Source organism: Lutra lutra, chromosome 4 (assembly GCF_902655055.1).
Source record: "Lutra lutra chromosome 4, mLutLut1.2, whole genome shotgun sequence".
NCBI lineage: Eukaryota > Metazoa > Chordata > Mammalia > Carnivora > Mustelidae > Lutra > Lutra lutra.
Window position 1 is genome coordinate 66,465,608 of NC_062281.1, and position 25,651 is coordinate 66,491,258.

Consider the following 25,651-nt stretch of genomic DNA (forward strand, 5'->3'; position numbering starts at 1 on the left):
CAATTAAAATGAATGGCATATGGATACATGTTACAATAGGGATGAACCTCAAAACATTTTACTCAGTAAAAGAAACCAGGTGTAAAATATTACATTGAAGGATTCCATTGTAAGAACTATCCAGAAAAGGCAAACTACGGAGATTGAAAGTAAATCAATGATTGCCTAGAGTTTACAGGGGTTGTAGAGATGGGCCATGAACAGGCATAAGGAACTTTTCAGGGTGCTAGAAATCTCTATAACTGAATAGTGGGGATGGTTCCTCCACTCCACAATTGGCTAAATATTATTGAATTGTACACTTACAATGTGGTCCTCACTGGCAATTAATTTGTCCAAATTACTACCAAAATATGCATTTCTTTGTGCTATCCTGAAGAAATGAAACATAGATTCTTATTCTTTCTGTGGAACGTGAGTAAGGAATTTATGCAGGAGAAAGGTCAATCTTTAAATTTCTTTTCTACCATACCCAGGATCTGCTTCCTTCCTGTGACTGCCCCACTTACAGCTCTCTTAGCAAAAGCAAATGAAACTCTAGGGAGCTAAGGGATATAACAGTGATGAAAAACTCTGGCATAAATGTCTTCGCTCACTAAAAATCTGTGATTCTCACAAACAATTCATAGTCAGCCAGGAGAGGGCATTATCAGTGTTTGCCCATCCACGAGCTTCTGCCAACTCTCCCTTCTTACGGTTAGAGTCCTTTGGGACTCTAGTCTCCTAGCCTGGACACATTTAAAGCATTGTCACATGAGTACTTTTTACACCACACTGACGCTAGTCCTTGGTTCCTTAGAGAGCCTATCAACAAATCACAGCATATGGTAACACTTATATATATATTTACCAAAAGAAATGTGCGGATTGTTCTTATTTTGTTAAGTTCGAGAAGCAATTTCTGTGCCTTCTCATGGTTACTACAATATTCATCATAGATACAAAACTTGTCTTTCTGTGAATTCGAATAAGGATAAGTTAGAGTCATGGCAGTAGCTACTTGGAAAGATTAACCTGTGTGATGTTTGTGAACATACTTTATGTGTCCAAAGCATTTACTATATTTTGGGAGCTCTACTCTATGTATGTATCTAAGCACACTTTATTTATCAATTTTCTCTGATTCAAGAAGAATAATCTAGGAAAAAATGTTATATTAACTAGAGTCCAATATGATGTATGCAATACTAAGTAAATGAGCCAAATGGTAGCAAATTACAGAGAAGAGAGTACTTAGCTTTCCTGAGAGGGTTCAGATACAGCTTTAAAAAAAAAAATAAAAGTAGTATCTCAGCAAGGTTCAGAGAGATGAATCCATCATTCCCAGGCAGGGTGAGGGAAGAAAGCATTTTAGGAACAGGGAAAAGCATGTGCCTGATCATGCAGGAATAGAGAGACCTAGTACCCTGCAGTTCACATGCACCAATCTGGACAGCTGTGTTTAGGAGGGACATGGACAAACAAGAGAATAGTCAGCAACAAGTGACTAAGATAATGATGGACTTTGGAGACTCTAATATGGGACTCTCTGTGACAAAGTATGAGAGGTCATTTCAAGTAGAATGATTTGTTAGTATAATAAAGTAAGGAAACGGTAGCTACTTTCAAACAGCTGTCACAGTGTAATGGGACTTACAACACTGTGTAGCTCCAAAACACAAAACTAAGACCACTGGGTGGAAATTGCAAGGGCAATCCATAATGGGCAGTGGTAGGCAGATTCAGGATTAACATAAAGATCTTCTAGTGTTTATAGCTCTCACTAAAAGTGATCAAGTAGGAACAAAATAAATAACCTTCATATTTGCCACAGAAGGGGTACTTTCAAAAAGGGAGTAATTTCACCATCATGGCCTCTAAGCATCCTTCCGTCATTAGATTTTTCTCTCAGTGGCTAGGATTAGTATCTACCAAAGCAGCTCCAATACGAGGAAGACACAGAAAATGTATTGATCAAATATTAGAACCGAAGTACACCCTCTGGAATTTCCATGACATACATTTGGAAAGCAACACTGAGTGCTATTTTATATAGCCAGCAAAAAATATATTGAATTACTTATTTCAAGAGATGGTATGACCCAGAATGAAATACGCTTCAGAAATAGTTTAGCTAAATTCATGGATGACAGATTCATAGTGTGTTACTGAGGAAATGGATGTCAGAGTGCAAGATTCCCATGCCGGGCCCTGGACTAAGGCAGCAAATGCTCCAGCTGGCAGAAGATGTGAATTCCTTTATGAAGTGGAACAGTCTGGATTAAGTGGACACAAACATGAGTGGTTTCCAGTCATACCCAAGGAAAGAACGGCTTGATCTTCCTATGCCAAGGAGCCTCTCTCCATTTAATATTAATTACCTTTATGAAATATTTCCTGATTATAAGAAGAACATATGCAGCTCTGCCCACTCCATACAGAATTACAGACCTAGAGACTACATACCATTACCTTTCTAAAGTCTAAATAGAAATAAAAATAAACAAAAATTGACTTCTGTGACAAAATACTCTTATGCATTTTTAAATAAAACATCAATTATATAGCATTTTGGTACAGAAAAGAATTCAGGTGGGTGTTCTGAAAATTAGCATCAGTGGAATGTTATAAATAGCAGCACTATTTTTTTTTTGCTATGAATGCCCTTCAGTTCTGAAAATAATTTTCATTTTATAGGTGACTTTTTACTTTATAAATCAATTGCACAAATAATTTCAACTATCCTGTCCGAAGAGACAGAAATGATTACACAAGTGTGATGTGTAATTTGAAACAACTGAGGACTGACTGGTTACTCTTCTGCACCACTCAGTACGACCTTCTGAGAAACTACCCTTGAGAAACACCGAGACTCCGGCGTCTGTGTACCTAGAGTGACACGGCTCGTTCACCTGCAGGCTTGTCACCAGCCGATTAACAAGGGAACATTCTGACTCACAAAAGCCTCATCACACCATTATAAGAGTAAGGATTTTCTGCCTCAAAAGGGAAATGCTCTATGTTTGGGAGAAACATAAAAATCCATTCATTATGAACAGCCTGAATATTCATTAGGATTCAAAGCTACAGAGGATGCGAAGAACTAATTTGTTGGGAAAAAGAAAAGGCTGTTTATTCTTCACTGAATAAAATGGATGATGTGAGGCCCTCACCCCTTTTCTGGCTCTCAGTGGAAGATTTCACTGGCCTTAAAAGACCCCAAACTTTCGGTGTCACATTTTACTTCTACACTGAGTCCTCACAGGCTACTGTGCCAAAAGTTAAACCTTAAAATCTGGGGGGGTGGGGGGGTGGGGCAGAGCTTCTAAAATAAACAGAAATTGATCTTACAAAGTGAAGAAAGCAGGTTCCCACTTCTTGTTGAGCGTTAGGTTCTGGATGCAGGCAGTCTTCCACGACTTTTAAAAATTCCTTATGTACAGCAAGGATATCTTCAATGTTTGAGAACAGCATCTACAAATAAATATAATAAGGCAATCGTGAAGCAGGTCAAAAAGAAGTCCATGAGAGGATGGTATTCTCTTTCCAAGCTGAAAATTTCAGGGTATGCTTATCCTTTCCACCCACCCAGAAGACAGAGGACCAATTTTGTCTGGACATCCTTTCTTCTCCTACACAGCTCTGGGAACCAGGAACCCATTCCTGGCTTTCAGGAAAAGCCCGAGTGACTAAATCCAAGCATGACAGTCCCCAACCCATTAGTGAGAATGGGCAGCAGGTAACATAGTGCAGGCAGATTTGCTGGCAGGCTTTTGGGAGCAAAGGCTTCTTTGGTCTCTGGAATGGCATCCTGGAATGGACAGCTTCCCCTCTGGAAAGGTGCTGTGTCTGGAAGTGATAACTTGGACAGCAACAAGGTCATTTTGCAGGGATGAGAGGAGCCAGCCCTGGGGCAAAGCGGATAACCTGGATGGCAAAGTGAAGAGCTAGACAGAACCTGGCAATCTTATCGACCTCCCTGAGTCACAGGTCCTGAACCTTCTCTTCTGTCTGGAGTCCCCAAATGAGAGCTGAAGTGTCTTCAAGTCATTTGAATAAGTGTCTTTTGCTTGCGACCTAAAGCACACAAACTAAAATGCTCCCATGGTAGGAGAATTTGAAAGTTCATTTTTAATTTATGAAAAAATAGTCAGAAGAGCCTATAAAAATCCTGGGGATTTTTTTTTTTTTTTGTAAAATAAAACAGCATATTAGCACCAAAAATAAACATCAATAATAATTTAGGCAGCTTAAATGAATAATAACAGTAGTGCAATTAATTTTCATTTACCTCCTCCCCCTTTACAAAACTCTTTATCATTTTCCTTTCCTGCAGCCTAAAGAGAATTTTATACATGTGTTTCTGAGTTGAAGACATTATGCAGACATTTTCTGCACCATGGAACCACCCAAATAATTTACTCTTTGGTGATCAAAGACTGGAAGTCACATTTTTCATGTCTTGCCTTCCTCAGCCACCACTGGCAATGCTCCCACTTAGGGCTCTGTTCCCCCCTGCTCGCAGACACTGAGGTTCTTGGTCAGGGTGTTTGTTTTTCTTCCTCATTTCAAACTGTCCAAAGGCCTCAGCAAAAAATTGTTCCAGGTCTTCTACGCCATCCTCATCACTCTCTGTTTCTTTTCCCAAACCCTCTTTCCCTTTATCTCAGGGTCGCCCACACAAGTGACTGGTGCAGAACTTATAGTGGAACTGAGGAGAAGCTGAAAAGCCTAGATTAACATCCCACAGAAGAAATTTTAACTAAAAGGGAATTTGTGCTTGGGTTGAGGGCCGACTGTGCCTCCTCATCTTTACTGTTTCTTCTGTTACATTTTTATCAATTTTTGATGCAGCACACTGGTTTGTTTGGTGTAAGAATGCCTACATGAAACAAACAAACAAAAAAGATACTGTGAAGGCAACATTAGGTTAATAAAATAACAGGGTATTGATTAGAACTAAATTTTTTATAGGAAGCCAGAGTTTAAAAACCCAATAACTACTGAGAATAATAGTTTTGTTGTAAAAGGTGAAACCCTGGTTCACAGTGGTTTCTCCCTGGGAATTATATCCTTCAGAATTTGGGGGCAAGACCAAAAGTGATCATGTATATATGAACTAAATTTATCCACCACGATCTCAATGTTCTATGGTAAACAGTTAGGAGTCAAATGTTTCCTAAAGTTCTAAGTCTTGTGAAGCACAAAACACCAAAATCTAATGAAAAATGGGACTTATGATTTTAAAAAGGCGGGGGGGGTCATAAATTCCAAGGTGATCCTTTGGAACTGAGATAGACCGAGGGAAGGAAGAAGGGAGTCAAAGATAGAAAGAGAATGAAAGAGAAAGAGAGAAAGAAAGTGACTCTTCAAGAAGGAATTAAACGATTTCCCTTTCCTTCCTAACTAACCCCTCCCAAGTTTTAGAAAGCCAGATTTTGTATTTCTGGGATCAGGACAGGGCTCTCCAAAGCCCTATGGTAGGCAGAAAAGTTCCTTAGTATTTCAAAGATCTGGACTCTCCTTAATAAGTCATTAATTAAACTTGGACCCATGACCAAGTAAGCTATTATTTTTGCAAAGGAAGAAAAGAGTAGGAAAGGGCTATTTATATTGGGTCTTAAAAGAGAAAGTTTGGAAGGAAAAGGAGAAGTGACTTTCCATGCTGCAAATCTGGCTTGTGTCTTCAAGACATTGCTCATTAACCACCTAGTAACCAGGTGAAATCATTGCTTCCCTTGTCTGTCTTTTTTTTTTTAAGATTTTATTTATTTATTTGACAGAGAGAAATCACAAGTAGGCAGAGAGGCAGGCAGAGAGAGAGGAGGAAGCAGGCTCCCTGCTGAGCAGAAAGCCCGATGCGGGGCTCGAACCCAGGACCTGGGATCATGACCTGAGCCGAAGGCAGGGGCTTAACCCACTGAGCCACCCAGGTGCCCCTCCCTTGTCTGTCTTAAGAAGTTCAAGCACTACCAGCCAAGCTGGGGTATGACTACACAGCCCATCAATCCCCAGGGTACACGGAGTCTCCAGGGAACCTCTGGATACTATATCAAACAAATGAAGATTAAAGTAAGAATCCCATTTTTGACATGCTATATTTACAAAGACTTAAGAGATTAAGAAAACCCAGTATTGCTCATAACGTTCCAAAGTTATCACCCTCAAGCACATTGGAGTAAGAATATGAAATGGCACAGGGGCGCCTCGGTGGCTCAGTTGGTTAAGCATCCAACTCTTGATTTCAGCTCAGGTCCTGATCTCTGAGTTGTGAGACGGAGCCACCCATCAGGCTCTGGGCTGAGTGTGAAGCCTACTTAAGATTCTCTTTCTCCCTCTGCCTCTGCCTCTGCCCCTTCCCCCTCCCTCTCTAAAAAAAGGGGGGCTATAAAATGGCACAACATTTCTGGGAACAACTTGACCATATATCTCAAATTTTTAAATGGGCATACCCTTTAACCCAGAAATTCTTACCTCCATGAATCTATCCCAAGAAAACTTTCAGACAGGATGAAATATTAATTACAAAAGTGAAAACATTGGAAACAACCTAAATCCCCATTAATAAGGGAATCATTTATATTATGGTACATGCAAATTATAAAATACTATGCAGAACTATAATCATAAATGGAATGTGACAAAAATTTCATAGAAATATGCTTAGACAGATGTCTATAAAATATTGTTTCATGAGCAAATTTATCAAACAGCTTTCTTAATAGGTACACACATATATGTACACACATATACATATTACATACAAGCATATAGGCATAAATATACTTGTGTAATGTAGCACATTTTTGATATGTAGCACATATCAAAATGCAACAGTGGTTAAAGTGACCTTTGTATACCTCCTTATGCACAGAATATTTGGCTGCGAGCATACTGTAACATTAGTAAAAAGAAAAACAAAACTATTTAGAAGAAACAAAACAAATGAGCCATAGGACCTCATTCCTAGCATTAGCTTCAAACCCATCTCTATTCCCAATTCAATCAGTTCATGTTTCAGTCTATATCTACAAAGCCACATCAATACTAACAGCCTCAACAGAATGAAATAATTCAGCTGAATTAAATAAACTTAATAAGAAAGTAATGGATGTCACCTTGTTTTTTTAATTGGAAACATGTGATATGATTTTTGAACTATTATCTGGAGTTAAGTAAAATTGCTCATGAAAAGAGATTTCAAATTTTCTGACTTTGCCCATTTTAATCACTATCAGTCTCGTTTTTAATTTTAGATTTGTTTTGTATGCTCATATCAAAAAGGCTCCATCAGTGCTTTCCACTTAGTCTTAAAATAACATGGTGGTGTAGTTGCCTAGTTTACATTTCGTTTTGACCACACAGTAAACAGGTAACCTCTCATGCAAGCAAACCCGAAAGTTCACCTCTTCATTTATTAACCTTTTCTAAGGAGCTGAACTCAGTCACATTCTGAAGCCCATGAATTAAAGTAAGGAAACAGTACAAATGAATCAAAATATGAGTTAGAAAGGCACATACAAACTAAGAAGGTAAACTGTATCTTCACCTGACTTTTTATCTTCTTAGCCTCTGTGACAACATGGAACTTTTTGTTTAACTGTATATGAAAGAAAACCTGGAAATTGTTAACATTTCTGATGAGGCATTTATCTTCCTAAGAGCTTCATTTTATACACACCATTCAATCAGATTTCAGATAGTTTGCCTAGAGCACAAAATCACGAAAACGGACATTCTTAACAGAACATGTAAGTCTTCCTTCCTTAAGATAAAGAAAAATAACGTGCTTTCAGAATCCTCTTGTAACAACCAGCATCTACAAAGTCCTTTCAGACTTTATAATTGAAGCATTTAATTTTTCTCCAATCAATCAAAGAAGCATTAATACCCTAAATACAAAAATACATGAGGGATTTCATACGCTCTTTTATCTCTGCATTCATTAATTCCCATTGGTCCAGAGTTTCATCAGAATTAGGTCATCTTCACTTTGATATGAATATGTTGAAAATAAGTACTGGAAAAAGCTTGTAATGCCAGTGGTTCTCAAGCTTTTTATCGGGCATGAAATTTGGAGAGTTTCTTCTAATGGCAGATTGCCCTATCCCCAGAAGGTCTGACTCAGCAGACTAGTTGAGGACCCAGAAATCTGCACTTTGGGTAAGTTCCCCAGATGATTCTGATGCAGTTGGTCTACAGGCCACATTTGATGAACACTCCTGTGAGTTCATTCTTCCAAAGACTAAAGAAACAGACTGTGAAGAAACAAGTAAGTGAGTCTCAATAGCAAAAATGGGTTCAGTTATTTCTTCTTCATTTTCAAACCCTATGTCAGCTCCCTCTATGCACAATAACCTCTGGATCTGCCACTTGGTGTTCCTGATCATCACACCAGAGGATACCCTTTGGACCATGAACCTCAAATATGGGCTGCATAAATGGGGCATAATAATGTCTGAAGGCTAGGAAGATGCAGAAACCAGTGAGCTAAGACAGACTATGTTGCATTTGGAAGAGGTGAGGCTCACAGTTGCCCCTTCTTGTACCTTCCAGCTTGCAGGTGTGTCACCATGAACCCAGTTTGCCAGCATTCCCTTAACAATGATTACACAACACATTCCTAGATTTGCTGCAGTCAGGGGTTTCTCTTTCCCCACACCAAGAACAGAATTCTTCATCTCCTCTTCAATTTCTTCCATATTGTTTTTTTCCTACCATATATTTGGTAAAACGGGGTAAATGCCATATATTAAATATGCCATATATTAATTAATTAAAGAAAGCTAAAAATGTCACAAATGTGCTACCAAGAAAGTAAAAGAAGGAAGAAAACTCATGAAGATATAAGAGAGAGAAGACAGCAATTCCCTTCCTCCATGTCTGCCCATCTGGGCCACTGCTTGCTCAAAGGGTAAGGCAAACTCCACGATGAATTTTATTCTCAGAATGTACCAGTTTCCTTTATAATTCTGATGTACTAATTTTTGTCCTCCCCACTCTTCCCGTCAGGCACGCACAGTAGATCACTCTTAAAAGTCACATAGACCTGTTCATTGCTATAACATTTTCAGATAGTTGTGGATATTCTTCTTTAATACAACACCAAACCTCAGTAAGTGGTCATTTCTTAAAGGGTAGTCATGATTTTTAATCTGAAACCAACCATATCAGTGAACTCTCCACACTCTGTTGCATTAAAACCAACTGATCTATCTGCAGTTTGAAGGGATCTATTTCATATGCTTGATACTGTAAGTTTTTTTAGCAATGATTCACTGGGATTTAAACATATCTTCAAGATATTAACACATTTTGTTACTTAATATAAAAGAAAACCCACATCACAATAGTAAATATCAGTATCCAGCTCATTATAAAGATCTGTAAGTATTAGGAAAGTATCGAGCTCATAGATATAAATTTTCCAAAACTAGAAGTTCACTTGCAAACTTGAATTTATCATCATCAACAAATACTATCAGTTGTTTTCCTTGAGGTGACAAGCTTACTTCATTCTTTTTTTGAAAAAAACTATCTGCCAAATGCCTGAATGCCCTGAAACTGAAACATAGTTTATCTCACAGTTGTTATTTCAAGTAAATATAATGTTCCATAGCAACTTAATCACAAATTCTAGTCCCTGGAGACAACCATATTTTTGAGTATGCAGCAGAAGTACTAGGTAAACTTCCCATCTCATCACACAGAATATTAAAAAGGCACATGCTCAAGAGTCAGGACTTAATAAACCTCATAATTCTTACAGCTTTAAGTGAAATTGGCATCCCCTTGTCACTCCCTCATGAGTGAGGACCAGGAAGTATGTAGTGGCTACTAATAGAGTTTGGTGCCACTGCTCGATTCACACTAAAACATCAGCAATTTTACACATGACGGATTTTCCCCCACCAGTGTAAGCAACAGCACAGTTGTGGGGGGGAAGCAAATACAGTCTTAGTATTACCACAAGAATAGCTTTGACCTTCTATATTCTCCGAAAGGATTTTGGAGAATCCCAAAAAAACTGCAAAGCACATGTTGAGAACCACTGTTTTAGGCATATAAAACATATCAGATAAACAAAATAGTCAAGAATTTCTGCTCTTATTCTAGTGGGAGGAGGCAGACAATATGCAATAAACATGATAAACATATTCAGTGTACGAGAAGCTAGGTGCTAAAACTGAGCAATGAACTTACTGTAATAATAAAAACATATCTACACACATTTGAAAAAAATAATAATTATTAAATGTTACCAAACATTTAAATTATACCAAGTCTTTACAATCTCTTTCAGAAGACAGGAGTAGAAGAAACATTTCCTCACTTGTTTTTATGAGGCCAGCATCACCCTAATACCAAAACCAAAGACTTCACAAGAAAATAACAGACCAATATCTCTTATAAGTATAAAAGTTCTAAGCAAAATACTAACAAATAAAAGCCACAAATGTCTAAAAACAATTGTACTCCACAACCAAGGGGAATTTACCATTAGTATGCAAAGCTGGTTCAACATTCTAAAATCAGTTAATGAAATCTATCACATTACTAGTCTAAAAAGAAAAATCATATGATCTCATCAAAAGATGAAGAAAAAAGCTTTTGACAATTCCAACACCCACTCATGACAAATACTCAGTAAACTAAGAATACAAGGGAATGTCCTCAATATTATTTAAAAAAATCTTTTAAAAAAACCCTACAGCTAACATCATATATAATGGTGAGAAACTAGAAAATTTCCCATTACAATCAGGACCAAGGCAAGAATGTCTCCTGTCACCACCCTTTTCAGCATTGTCCTCTATTTCCTAGCTAATACAATAAGACAAAAAGGGAAGTAAAAAGCATATAGGTTGGAAAGGAAAAACAAAACTGTCTTTATTCACAAATGATATGATTGTCTATGTGGGAAATGCAAAAGAATTGACAAAAAAAACCTCCTGGAACTTAGAAGCAATTATAGCAAAGTTGCAGGATGCATGGTTAATATACAAAATTCACTCACTTTCCTCTGTGCCAGCAATGAACAAATGGAATTGAAATTAAAAACACAATACCATTTACATTAGCACCTCCAAAAATGAAATACTTAGGTATAAATCTAACAAAATATGTACAACAGGAGGAAAGCCACAAAAGTCTGATAAAAATATACCAGAAAAGACTAAATAAATGGAGAAAGGTAATCCACATTAATGGATAGGAAGACTCGGTAATGTCAAGATGCTAGTTCTTCCCAACCTGATTTAACACAATTTTAATCAAAATTCTAGGAAGTTCTTTTGTGGATATCAACAAAATGATTATAAGTTTATACGGAGAACGAAAAGACTCAGAATCTCCAAAACTGTACTAAAAAAAAAAAAAAAAGGTCAGAAAACTGACACTACTTTATTTCAAGGCTTATTATAAAGCCATAATCAAAACAGTATGGATTTGGTTAAAGAACAAATAGATAAATGAAATACTACAGAGAGCCCAGAAACAGACTCACACAAATATAGTCAACTAAGCTTTGACAAAGGAGCAAAGGCTATGCTATACATTGGAGAAAGGATAGTCTTTCTAACAAACAGTGCTGGGAACAACTGGACATCCACATGTAAAAAGACAAAAAAAAAAAAAAGAATCTAGACGCAGACCTTACATCCTTCAGAAGAATTAGCTCAAAATGGATCAGACCCAAATATAAAATACAAAACCATAAAGTGCCTAGAATTAACATAGGGGGAAATTTCTAGGTGACACCACTGATGGTGGTGACTTTTTAAGATGTAACACCAAAGGCATGATCCATGAAAAAAATAATTGACAATCCAGACATCATTAAAATTAAAAACTTTTCCTCTGTGAATGGCAAGAGAAGGATAAGACAAGCCACAAACCAGAAAGTATTTCCCTAAGAATTATATGACACATGTGATAAAGAACCATTGTCCAAAAGGTACAAAGTAAAACTCAACAATAAGAAAGTCAACAATGAAATTTAAAAATGGGCAGAACTGAACAGACAGCTCACCAAAGAAGATATACTCATGGCAAATAAGCATATGAAAAGGTGTTCAAATCTTGTGTCATTAGGCAGCTGCTAATTAAAACAACAATGAGATACTACACACCTATCAGAAAGGACAAAATCCAAAATACTCAGAGTGCCAAAGGCTGGCAAGATGGGGAATAATCAGAAACTCTCACTCATTGCTGGTGGGAATGCAAACTGATACGGCCACTTTGGGAAACAGTTTGGCATATTCTTACCATAAACGTTCTTACCATGCCAATTCAGGGATCGTGTTCCTTAGAAGTTACCTAAAGGAGCTGAAAATTTATCCATAACAAAACCTGCACCTGGAAGTTCATAGCAGCTGTATTCATAAATGACAAAAGTTGGAAGCAATCAAGATGTCCTTCAGTAAGTGAATGGATAAATGTATCCAAACAATGGAATATTCTCAACCTAAAAAAGAAATGAGCATGATCTGGCCCCTCCCTCCTCTCCTATTCTGTCTCATCCCAGCTTCCCCATTTTGGACCACTGGCCAACCAGAGCCACCTCTCTGCGCCTCCCCAGCAAGCCACGCCTACTTCCACCTTGACACCTTTTCACAACCTGCTTCCTCTGCCTAAAACCCTCTTCATCTGGCTGCCTTCTGCTGTCACTCCCTCCTAATCTTCAGGTCTCTCATGGCCATCCAGTCTAAGTGTTCCCTTTCCCACCCCCCATCATTACCTACCTACCCCATTACTCTACTTTATCTACCCTATGGCATTACCTGCTCCTCCATGTCCCATTTTATGGATTTGTTTACTAGTCCCCCACATTCATACCAGAGCTCTGTGAAGGCAGTCAATCTGTTTTGTTCACTTGTGTTTCCCCAGTATCTCCCAACAATGCCTGGCACTTGGTAAGCACTCAATAACTTTAGTGGTATAAGTAAAAAGTATTTTCTTCACTAGACGGTCTTTGTTTCTAAAGACCACCAGACTGTGTAGTATTAATTCCCCTAGTGCATTATCTTCCCAGCTATTAGAATATAGCTAACATCAGCAACTTAGAATATAAGAATATCATACAATCGCTTTTCTTTTTCATCATCATATACCAGGGTATCTCAATATTAACACTCTGGACACTTGTGCCAGAAAAATGTTGGTTGTGGGGTTTGTCCTGTACATGTAGGATGTTTAAGAGTTTCATGGCCTGCACTGACTAGATGCTAACAGCAACTACCATCCCAGTTGCAACAACCAAAAATGTCTCTCCACGTTGCCATGACTCAGCACCACCACAGTGGTGCAGTTGAGCACCCCTGGTATATACAATCCCAAAATACCTATAGCACTGTTAAGGAAATTCACAAATTTGAGACTAAAAGCTTCTGCATTATCAACATCTCTGGGCTACATTATAAAAATAAGTAATTTTTTCTGGCTTCCTGGGCTTTAGCAATGTCCCACATTTCTCCATATATCTTATTTCAGTGATTTTGTTAGATTATAAGTAAAAAGTCCACCACACTTTTATAAAATTATTAGGCAGAGTTTATATTTAAAGTTCCTTTCAAACAAAGCGGAATTTTTAAAGCTCCCTTTGTTGTGTAGTTTCAACTCAGACTCGATGAACAACAATTATAAAATACTTTGAGTTTGCATGTCTGTTCTCCATCAGACTATATGATGCTACAGAAAATGTATGGGCAGCATGTTTTCATCTTTTGGAACAGATATTAGTTTGTCCCTAGACTGCCATGTCAACATTCCATCCATACAAAACTCCAAAAACTGAGAAAATAATAAATCACTTGTCACTCGTTCAGTAGCACTGAAGACTAACACTCTTGGGCATCTATCTTTCTACAAACCATTAAGGGAAAATATATGCCACCCTGGGTTACTCAGATAGATGCCTAAAAACATCACAGTGATACCAAACACTATGTCAATATCCAGAGGGAAAAAAACCCTTGGAATGTTGGTGTTTTTTCATGATTCAGAACCAAAAGGATTTATTATGTCATATTTGTTGAGAGCCTGTTAATATGTACTCAATTTCCCAGCAAAAGAGGTTTTATTCTTTCTCAAAATGACTATTATTTCAAAATTAACATCACCAACATCTAGGCAAAGATAATTTTTCACCATACAACCATACTTTTTAAACTTCCTTGGCTGAAACTTCCCCAGGATTTGAGGATAATTAAAACATTATTTAGTGTCTTCTGTTTGACCTCAATGTGTTAAAAGGCGGCATGACAGAACTGTGCTCTTCAGGACTTCTCAGGGGAAAGAGTTCACGAAGGATCAGCATGTCATCGGTACTCTACACACAAGGCACAAGATTTTAAGGGTGGTTAATAGGTGGCTAGAGAGCCACTAGTGAAAATGGACAGAAGATGAAGGAAAAACCAAAACCATGATCAATGGAATCTCGGAGATGCATAAAATTGAAAGAAGAGTAAAAATCAGAAATTTATTAAGTGATTTCAATAACATACCAAAATAAAAGCAAACTTTTCTGAAGTGTGTTTTTTGTCAATTTTTGTTACTTTAAGTTTTTGTTTTTCTCTTGTGTTTTTGTGCTTTCAATTCCTACCATCTCATCCTCACCACTCAGCTCATAAAAGTAGATTAATAATAGCCATCTTTCTTGGATATTTAACTTCCATTAAGGCAATGAGTTAAGTCTAAAGCGGAGATTGAAAGCAGTAGAGGTATTTTTGAACGTAACACAATTGGTTAAAATATTGTTTCAACTGCTACCATTTAAGGAAATAAGAACATTTACATTTTACATTGATAAAAATCAATCATTACAGTCCCTCTTCAAACACTAGGAAAAAAAAATCAACCCAGGTTCCACATTCCTGAATGGTAGCAGTAGCTTGGAGCAAAAGCAACCACAAGTTTCCTTCACTCCCTGCAGTCATCACTATTCCCTGTTACCCGCAGACCAAAACTAAATGGCAATTGCTTTTTATTCTCAACACTAATATTGGTATCTAATTTACATAAAATTCATTTTACTGATTTTTGCGACTTAGAAATCTCTGTGGCCCTTTAAATTTTCAGCACATAATCTTGAGGTTTTGCCAAGGCCCTGTTGGCTTTTATAAAGCTTTCTTTAATAGTAATCATTCTGTTAGGGTCTGTTATCAAAGGAACGAAACCAACACAAAACGAAAGTCAAGCAAAGCTTTATTTGGCACCAAGCATCAAAAATCAAACCAACCAGTCGGGGCGTCTCTTACAAAAAGGCGACGACGACCAGGACACTGATCCTGGCGGTTCCCCTCACCCCGCGAAGCGAGGAGAGGCCAGGCTACTCCCCTTACCTGGTGAGGCGAGGCCAGGTGAGGCCAGGCCGCTCCCCTTACCCAGCGAGGCCAGGCCAGGCCGCTCCCCTTACCCGGTGAGGCGAGGCCAGGCAAGGCCAGGTGAGGCCAGGCCAGGCACTCCCCAGTGAGGCCCATGATGCTCCCAATGACCCCGACGACCCCAACGCTACCACTACTACCCCGAAGACTATCACTACTTCCCTGCCTAACAGACCTACCTTTATAGAGGTGGTTGAGCCCGGCCCACACACAGGTGGCCAATGAGATCGCAACACACAGGGAAAACTACACAGTCACCCTCGGTCAGCAATACGGGTGGCCAATTGAAATCCAACTCACCACAGCAAATATATGTGCGCCCCACTGATTGGATGTCTCAATCCGACCTGGCCCGACCCCATATCAGGGGCCTGCAAGCAAGTTCCTCGGGGAGGGGCAGGGTCAACCCAAGCCCACGAGAAAATGGCTCCCTCTGGCCAACCGGGCCCTTATAATTCCACACTTCTAACTTCTATTTGATTTTAGTTTCAAAGTTTGCTTATTTTTAGTTATTTCTATACCCAACGTGGGGCTTGAACTCAGCACCCTGAGATCAAGTCTCATGGACCCCTGACTGAGCCCCCAGAGTTCTAAGTTTTAAAATGGCACTTGGGGGACGCCTGGGTGGCTCAGTTGGTTAAGCCGCTGCCTTAGGCTCAGGTCATGATCCCAGCGTCCTGGGATCGAGTCCCACATCAGGCTCCTTGTTCTGTGGGGAGCCTGCTTCTCCCTCTGCCTCTGCCTGCCACTCTGTCTGCCTGTGCTTGCTCGCTCTCTCTCTCTCTCTCTCTCTCTCTCTCTCTGACAAATAAATAAAATCTTTAAAAAAAAAAAATAAATAAATAAAATGGCACTTGGTCTTAAAGTATTAGAGTGAAAAAGTCCCCAGATGAGAAGAGAAAAAGCTTGAAGAAAAAGCACGAAGGAAAATTGGAGCCTATTTACTTAAAATCTGTTTTTCCAAGGCATTAACAATTACATTAGATGTTAATTCTAACATAAAGTTTATATATTTTTTTTCAGATGGGCCTGTCATTTTACTTTATCAGCCTGTGTGAGTTCTGTCCATACCAAGATCATGTAGCAGATCACTGAAATCAAAGCCATAGTGTGGCCTTACTCCACATACATTGTTAAACTTTTATTAGTACTTTGTGCACTAAGTCCTCTCAAGGATTATAGATGGGCTGCAGTCTCTATAAATACCTTACAGTTTGATCTTGAATTAATTTTTTCTACCTTCTTTGCATTTGTTAGTTTTTAAATTTCTGAAATGTTTAGAAAATATGACTGAAGAGATTGATTGACATGAACCACATTTGAGGGCAAACCTGGAATTCTGAGCAGAAGAGATCCAATATTATATGACAATATGGAATATACATATATTTTAACAAACAATAGCAGCCCCCAACAAATACCTTGACTTATTTGTTTTGAAACCAAGGAATTGTCTTGAAGTTAGCATCAGTTGGTTTGATTTACTGTTAAGAGAGGAGCAAAAATGGGAGGCGGGGGTTTACCCTTTACTTCTTTTTTCTCTAGTGTTAGGAATAAATAAAACCACAGTAGATGTAATAGAACTATGGCTGTGGTTGCAGCAGTAGTGGCAGAAATACCAGTTAGCATTTATTTGGCCCTGATTATGCACTGACACTGTGCAAGGTGCTGACAAAAATTACCTCTGTGAATTCTTTTCACCTCTCTGTGAGGTAGGTACTATTACTCTTTTGAAAAGATTTATTTATTTATTTAAGAGAGAGCAAGAACGAGATAGAGAGAGAGAGAAAGCCAAAGAGCATGCACCCCTAAGCGGGGGTAGGGGCAGAGATAGAGAGAGAGAATATCAAGCAGATTCCTTGCTGAGTGCAGAGCTGGATGTGGGGCTTACCCCAGGACCCTGAGATAGTGACCTGAGTCAAAACAAAGAGCTGGAGACTCAGCCAACTAAGCCACCCAAACATCCCAAAGTATTATTATTTTTAACCTAATTTAATGTGTGAGGAAACCAAGGCTCAGAGCCTTGGCTGCATTCCCTGCCTATGAGACATCCTGTATCTGCATAGGTGTGTGGTAGGTGTTTATAGGTGTGTTGAGGAGGATTAGCTCTGAGGGGTTTCAAAACAGCAGACTATAAACATTGGGCACTTCTTAATCTTATTAATTTAGTTGTTTTTTTCCTGAAGTTTGGTGTCTCACTGACCATTCCGGAAAAAGACATCAATCACCCAAAACAATACAAGGGACACAAAATCATCATGAATCAAGTGATATTTAGAATATATAAGCCAAGAGAAATTTATTGCCAAAAAGTCCGTTTATTAAAAAAAAATATTTAATAGTTTAAAATAAAGTAAAATGACAGGCCAATCTGAAAAATGTCCTACAGAAAAGTCAGGTACAGAAAAGAAGACTAATATTCTTGGAGTTGCCTTAGCTCTTCTGAACACTATCAACTCTTCATAGCATCAAGAGAACCATTAAACAAACATGGTGCATTAGGCGAGATTATAAAACAAAAATTAAAATCTATTCCTTTATGTATTATAACTCATAATATTTGTAAAAGAACTCAAAGTCAGATGAAAATAATGAACGTTTCATTACATTCTGAATTAATAACAAAAAAGTGTATTTCAAATATCTCAGAATTTTGGGTAGCATTTAATAAGATAAAAGTATGTTTCCGGTGTTGGGATAAAATGAATTTCCAAGGGCCGTTCATAAGCTTATACGAACATACTTGTGAAAATTTTTTCTCAATAAAATGCTGGCTCAATTAACTTATTTTTAATATTGCACAAATATTTATTCAGAGATGCCAGGAGACTATTGTGGTTCTAATATAATACTTCCTGTTGTGCTGCTCAGGAGTTCACAGTGATATCAGATAACTTAAAAAACACAACACAATGAAAGAAAAGGCTAAGCAGGAAGTACAAAGCACATTATATAGATAATATTCTCAAGCACAGATTTTTCTCTGGCACAGGAAACTGGTCATTTCTGAAATTTTTTTTTAATTAATTTTATTTTTTATAAACATATAATATATTTTTATCCCCAGGGGTACAGGTCTGTGAATCACCAGGTTTACACACTTCACAGCACTCACCATAGCACATACCCTCCCCAGTGTCCATAATCCCACCCCCCTCCCAACCCCCCTCCCTCCATCAACCCTCAGTTTGTTTTGTGAGATTAAGAGTCACTTTTGGTTTGTCTCCCTCCCAATCCCATCTTGTTTCATTTACTCTTCTCCTACCCCCCTAACCCCCCATGTTGCATCTCCTCTCCCTCATATCAGGGAGATCATATGATAGTTGTCTTTCTCCGATTGACTTATTTCGCTAAGCATGATACCCTCTAGTTCCATCCACGTCGTCGCAAATGGCAAGATTTCATTTCTTTTGATGGCTGCATAGGATTCCATTGTGTATATATATACCACATCTTCTTTATCCATTCGTCTGTTGATGGACATCTAGGTTCTTTCCATAGTTTGGCTATTGTAGACATTGCTGCTATAAACATTCGGGTGCACGTGCCCCTTCGGATCACTACGTTTGTATCTTTAGGGTAAATACCCAGCAGTGCAATTGCTGGGTCATAGGGTAGTTCTATTTTCAACATTTTGAGGAACCTCCATGCTGTTTTCCAGAGTGGTTGCACCAGCTTGCATTCCCACCAACAGTGTAGGAGGGTTCCCCTTTCTCCGCATCCTCGCCAGCATCTGTCATTTCCTGACTTGTTAATTTTAGCCATTCTGACTGGTGTGAGGTGATATCTCATGGTGGTTTTGATTTGTATTTCCCTGATGCCGAGTGATGTGGAGCACTTTTTCATGTGTCTGTTGGCCATCTGGATGTCTTCTTTGCAGAAATGTCTGTTCATGTCCTCTGCCCATTTCTTGATTGGATTATTTGTTCTTTGGGTGTTGAGTTTGGTATGTTCTTTATAGATTTTGGACACTAGCCCTTTATCTGATATGTCATTTGCAAATATCTTCTCCCATTCTGTCAGTTGTCTTTTGGTTTTGTTAACTGTTTCCTTTGCTGTGCAAAAGCTTTTGATCTTAAAGAAATCCCAATAGTTCATTTTTGCCCTTGCTTCCCTTGCTTTTGGCGATGTTCCTAGGAAGATGTTGCTGCGGCTGAGGTCGAAGAGGTTGCTGCCTGTGTTCTCCTCAAGGATTTTGATGGATTCCTTTCTCACATTGAGATCCTTTATCCATTTTGAGTCTATTTTCATGTGTGGTGTAAGGAAATCATCCAATTTCATTTTTCTGCATGTGACTGTCCAATTTTCCCAACACCATTTATTGAAGAGGCTGTCTTTTTTCCATTGGACATTCCTTCCTGATCAAAACTCTTCAAAGTGTAGGGATAGACGGCACATACCTCAATATTATCAAAGCCATCTATGAAAAACCCACCGCAAATATCATTCTCAATGGAGAAAAACTGAAAGCTTTTCCACTAAGGTCAGGAACACGGCAGGGATGTCCATTATCACCACTGCTATTCAACATAGTACTAGAAGTCCTAGCCTCAGCAATCAGACAACAAAAGAAAATTAAAGGCATCCAAATCGGCAAAGAAGAAGTCAAACTATCACTCTTTGCAGATGATATGATACTATATGTGGAAAACCCAAAAGACTCCACTCCAAAACTGCTAGAACTTGTACAGGAATTCAGTAAAGTGTCAGGATATAAAATCAATGCACAGAAATCAGTTGCATTTCTCTACACCAACAACAAGACAGAAGAAAGAGAAATTAAGGAGTCCATCCCATTTACAATTGCACCCAAAACTATAAGATACCTAGGAATAAACCTAACCAAAGAGACTAAGAATCTATACACAGAAAACTATAAAGTACTCATGAAAGAAATTGAGGAAGACACAAAGAAATGGAAAAATGTTCCATGCTCCTGGATTGGAAGAATAAATATTGTGAAAATGTCTATGCTACCTAAAGCAATCTACACATTTAATGCAATTCCTATCAAAGTACCATCCATTTTTTTCAAAGAAATGGAACAAATAATCCTAAAATTTATATGGAACCAGAAAAGACCTCGAATAGCCAAAGGAATATTGAAAAAGAAAGCCAAAGTTGGTGGCATCACAATTCCGGACTTCAAGCTCTATTACAAAGCTGTCATCATCAAGACAGCATGGTACTGGCACAAAAACAGACACATAGATCAATGGAACAGAATAGAGAGCCCAGAAATAGACCCTCAACTCTATGGTCAACTCATCTTCGACAAAGCAGGAAAGAATGTCATTTCTGAAATTTAAAGTGAAGAACACTATTCCTGTTTAAGTCATTATTTGAGAATTCAGTTCCCATGAAAAGGAAATGTAGCAGCGAGGGAAGGAAAAGTATTTAATGCTGGAAAACAACCCAGAGAAATGACTGAGGATCACAAAACGAGGACTCGTCTCTGCCTGGTATCCAAACCTCTTTTTCTTTTTCTTTTTCTTTTTTTTTTTTGTTTTTTTTAACACTCTGTTCTAGCTCACTATAAAATCCCACAGGGTAGAGAAGAAAGGTTTTTTAAGTTTGCTTCATGATACATGTATGCTTGAACTAATTTAAAGAAGGTTTTTTATTTAGAAATTTCTGTATCTATTTTACCTTTACTTCAGAACTCCTAAAATTGTTCATTCCTATCCTTAAGATACATATGACTTTTCTACCAACATCCTTTTGCCCCTTCTGACTTACCATACCCCCTTCTCTCCTTTCTTTATGTCTAGATATTCAACATACCATCCACTTCTCAGTCTGTAGTTCTGTTTCCTTTCCATTTTCATTCTATTTGAACTCTATTTCTAGAAGGAACTAATGTATAGTAATGTTAACAGTTAGTTTGGGGCTAGTACAGATCAGTGGAACAGAATAGAGCCCAGAAAACACTCTGAGTAGGAGGAAATTCTGTATTTGAAACCAGTGGTGCTTTATTGTTTTTTAATTTATTTATTTATTATAGAGAAAGAGAGCACTTGCAAGCATGCACAGGGGAGAGGAGAGAGGGGCAGAGGGAGGAAGAGAGAGAGAATCCTCAAGTCGACTCCATGCTGGCCCACAGCCCCACATGGAGCCCAATCTTACAACCTTGAGATTGTGACCTGAGCCGGAATCAAGAGTCTGAGGCTTAACCAAATGACCCACCCAGATGCCCCATGAAGCACGTGGTACTTTAAATCAGTGGGGAAGGAATGCACAGGTGTTGAGACAACAGTCAGTCCAGTTTGCAGACTTTGTCAACGTAAAAAAAAAGATCGTGAAGTGGTTTAAAGTTTGAATTCTGGAGCCAGTCTGCCTGGATTCAAACCCCAGGTCTACCAAATGCTAGATATGACATCTCACCAGTAAATTTACCTCCCTAATGCAGTCCCAACATCGTAAAATGAGAATAATATGGTATTTATTCTTATAGCCTTCCTGCAAAGGTTAAATAAATTAATATTTGTGAAGAAACTATTACATCAAAAACCAATATATCACTGTTAGCTATAACTACTATTTTTTCTTATTTTATTTTGTATCACCAAATATACTTGCCAGATGTTATTCTCATTAAATGACAGTACATTTAATCTCTGAAAGACCTTCAAGAAGAATCAGTCTTTTATACAACTTGTGATAATCAATGCATTAACAACAGGATTAGCATCATATATGTATAAATATGTAAAATATATTTATTTTGTCTTTAAGCCATTTATAATTTTTATTCATAATTTGCTTTGTAAAAATACATGAACAATCTTTAAAAAGGCAAATATCTGAAAGATTTTGCTTATGCACTCAAGAAATATGAGAAAAAATAACTGAAAATCTGGGATAACAATTATTATCAATAATCCCACTATGTTTCAAAAGCCAAGAGGAAAATGAAATAGGAAATATCATAAATAGTCTGTATACTTCATGAACCAAGTAGGAGCCAGGAAAATAATATTAATGAGTTCATTCCCATAGATATTAGCTTGTAGCTCCATCAACAGCTGAATATTCATGAAGCAAGTTGGATGCAGATAAAGGAGAAAACTTCCCTTACAGGAAAACAGCAATTATAACAACAACAAAAATTTATGCATTTTTTTCTGGCCTGGGTTATGTAAAATAACAAAGAAAAAGCTAATGTCCATTCAAAACCTTATGAATTTTGTTATATAACCACAAAGATGTAATAGATTTGCTTACTGCTCCAAAACAGCAAATACCCTCTAATACCAGTACTTTCCTTGTTTCAGAACACTTAAATCATCCTAGATCCTCAAGAAACAGCCTTAATGGGATGTAAATGAAATTGTCCCTAGGCTGAGTGCCCATTACTAACATGGGTTAGGGCAATTATTTGCAGAGCTTAGAGCTTGAAAATGCAAACAATATAAAGAACAAACTAAACAGTAAACTAAAATCTATCAGAACTACATCCAATATTTGGGGGTTTGTCTGGAAGTCCTAAGTGCCCCCAGCAAGAAGACTTCGGGCAGCAATGATATTATTCAGGGAGATGGGAGCATGTGTCCCGCTGTCATTGGTCTGAAAGTTATACGTATATACAGATGCTCTTTGACGTGTAGTGGGGAGAAGAAGGGGGAGGGAAATGGCACCTACCGGGGAATAATTTTTATCGTCATGGCCTCTTCCAAATGCAATAGGATTTAGATTTGGCCCCTAGAGCTGATAAAGAACTGGAATAAAATTCAGAAATGAAGTAGCACGTGACTTTATAGTGCCGAGTCACACTGCAGAGGTGGGTTATCAGCCTGAAACTCAGGAATTGGTGTCCTTGCTCATCCCAGTTCCCTGGACCTGAGACAGTAAAACTAATTCCAGACCCTGCTTCCCAGGGTGGAAGAGGCGATGCAGTCTGTTTATCGCTTGTTGCTTTGTGTTAAGTTTATGGTCCTGAAACACGCACCATCTTCCAGTGTCCTTTTATCACCTTGTTTCGTACTCTGTGCCTGTGTCCTCACCATGCCCTCTCCCTGGAATGCCCTCCTCCACTCCAAATTTAGTCAACTTCTACTCCTCCCTAACAGTGGTTCAGGGTCCTCTTCTGTAGGTAGCCTTGCGTTAATTCTCTAGGTTGGGGTTGGTTCTGCTCTTCTGGTTTCCAGAATGCCCTGTGCACTTTCTCATGATTGTACCTCATGAACTATTTGATTATGTTAGATTTATGCACTCCTCTCCCCGACTAGCTTGAAGCTGATGGGGATAAACACAACATTTTAACCTCCTTTATACCCAAAACAACAGGCCAATGCTGTGCACATAGTAGAAATTCAATGTTTCAGAAATGAACAATGGACTGAAAGCAAGCAAGATTAAGAAATCTCTGGGTCTCTGTTTCTTCACATGTAAGCAGGGGCCAAAAATAGTATCACCTTATAGAGAAGGAAAAGAGGTAGAGGATGAGAGCAGAGAGGTGAGGAGAGGGGAGAGTATAGGACCTTGTTGACCATTATGAGAACTTCGAGTTTTACTCATAGTGCAATGGGGAAGGTTTCTAACTGAGAAGTGACAGGACTTGGCCTATGTTTTAGATGGAGTCTGGTAGCTTTCTGATAATAAAAAATGAGATGCAAGCTCAGAAGCAGGAAGATGAGTGATGAAGCTACTGCATCTCTCATTCACTGAAGTGAATTTTGTTAGTACCTCCATAATTACAAACGTTTTTCACACACATGCACACATGCACACACACACACACACACACACACACACACATACACAATTTCAATTAATAAACACCGAACCAAGTAATCCCATTTTTTATTTCTCAAAATCATTTAAAATGCCAGTTAAGGAATAGATGCATGGCTGCTTCTGTTCTCTGTTTCTCTTTTTCATTTAAATATCCCCTTCCATTCTGTAGACTGAATTAAGGAAGCCATTAAAAAATATTACTTATAAATAGGGTCAACAATTGCTTTCTTATGTGTCACTTCATTAACTTAAGAATAAATGGGATGTGGCCATATTGGGTTCTTTTCTCATTCCAAAGTGATAAAAATGAATGATGAACTCCCCGGGTCAAAAGTCCACACTTGCTGGAATATTTGTTCAGAAATGAGAAATATATTTTTTATATAGGGATTGTGACTGTTTAAGAAAAATACTAAACATTATTTTAATCAACAAGTAAATTGCCTAAACACTAAACTAAAAAATTTAAAATAAGAGTATTTCATATAAATTGACATGGCCCTTTTCTCAGTGGCAAGAAATAGAAACAATTTTGAATTCTCAGTTGGCTAAGTAAAGACAGACATAACTGCTTTGATGCCTATTCACTAAAGAATTAATTAGTAAAAACACATGAATGAAGGGACATGAAATAATTACCCATGGCCACATGACCAGAAAAAGAAAGGCAGATACAGAATAATTAAGGTTACTGTTCAAACTTACTATTTCTATCACAGATAGAGCAGAAATTATAAAGTGTCCATTTTTTTTACTAGTTATATAAATTAACTCAATCAATGTTTCCATAACCCTCTAAGTTTGGATATAATCTTAGCTGAATTTTAACAATGGAGAAACTGAGTCTCAAAGAAGTGAAGCAACTTCTCCAAGGTCAAGCAGCCAGGATCTGAGGGAGCCTTGACTCAGCACCAACTCTTCCACGGCTCACTGGGTTATGAGACCCACACTCCCCCACAGGGAAATTAAAGTGGTCAGGTCAGGAGACCTCATGCAGAGGCCAAAACAGAAACCAAATGATGTTCAGTTTCTAAATTGGATTTCCAAAGTTCCTAGCCCCGCTTTGGAAAAGGATGGCACTCCCTCACATCTTTGAGCACAGAAATCTTCTGTTTAAGGCTACTTACTTGATTTGATTGTAGGGACTTTTTCCAGAAATGAATAAAAAGCACAGAATTTGAGTAAGCTTTTATATCTGTAACAGAATATTGCTTACAGAAGAAAATTCTCTGAATATCCTGTCCTTTTAACCTAATTATAGCATGTAAGTTAAGACCACATTAAAGAGCACAATACAATTGAGTACCTACTTTCAGCTAACGAATTCCATCAATTACCAGGGGCAGACCAAAGTCTGTCTGGTTAGCATACTACCCAATAGTTTCACCTACAAAATGTAGGAAATGGCCTTTCACCATTTGAGGAATTTAGATACTTAGAGTTACCCTGTGCTCATCCAAAATTATTGTATTACTACGACAGAGAGAAATACAGGAGCTTATAAGGGCTTAGGACATAGGATACATCCCAAACCCTGAAACGCTGATCAG

General features: G+C 38.1%; 1 protein-coding gene across 1 annotated transcript in view; it reads right to left on the reverse strand.

Annotated features, from left to right (window-relative positions):
* LOC125097758 (phosphatidylinositol 3,4,5-trisphosphate-dependent Rac exchanger 2 protein-like) overlaps positions 1–23,067 on the reverse strand; it is a 39,730-nt gene extending 16,663 nt beyond the window's left edge. Inside the window, 5 exon segments of the mRNA XM_047725758.1 lie at positions 851–955; positions 3,331–3,453; positions 4,790–4,861; positions 21,548–21,638; positions 23,007–23,067. Of these exon segments, the coding sequence (XP_047581714.1) occupies positions 851–955; positions 3,331–3,453; positions 4,790–4,861; positions 21,548–21,638; positions 23,007–23,029 (414 nt within the window). The 5' untranslated portion in view covers positions 23,030–23,067.
* Between the last annotated feature and the right edge of the window lie 2,584 nt (positions 23,068–25,651).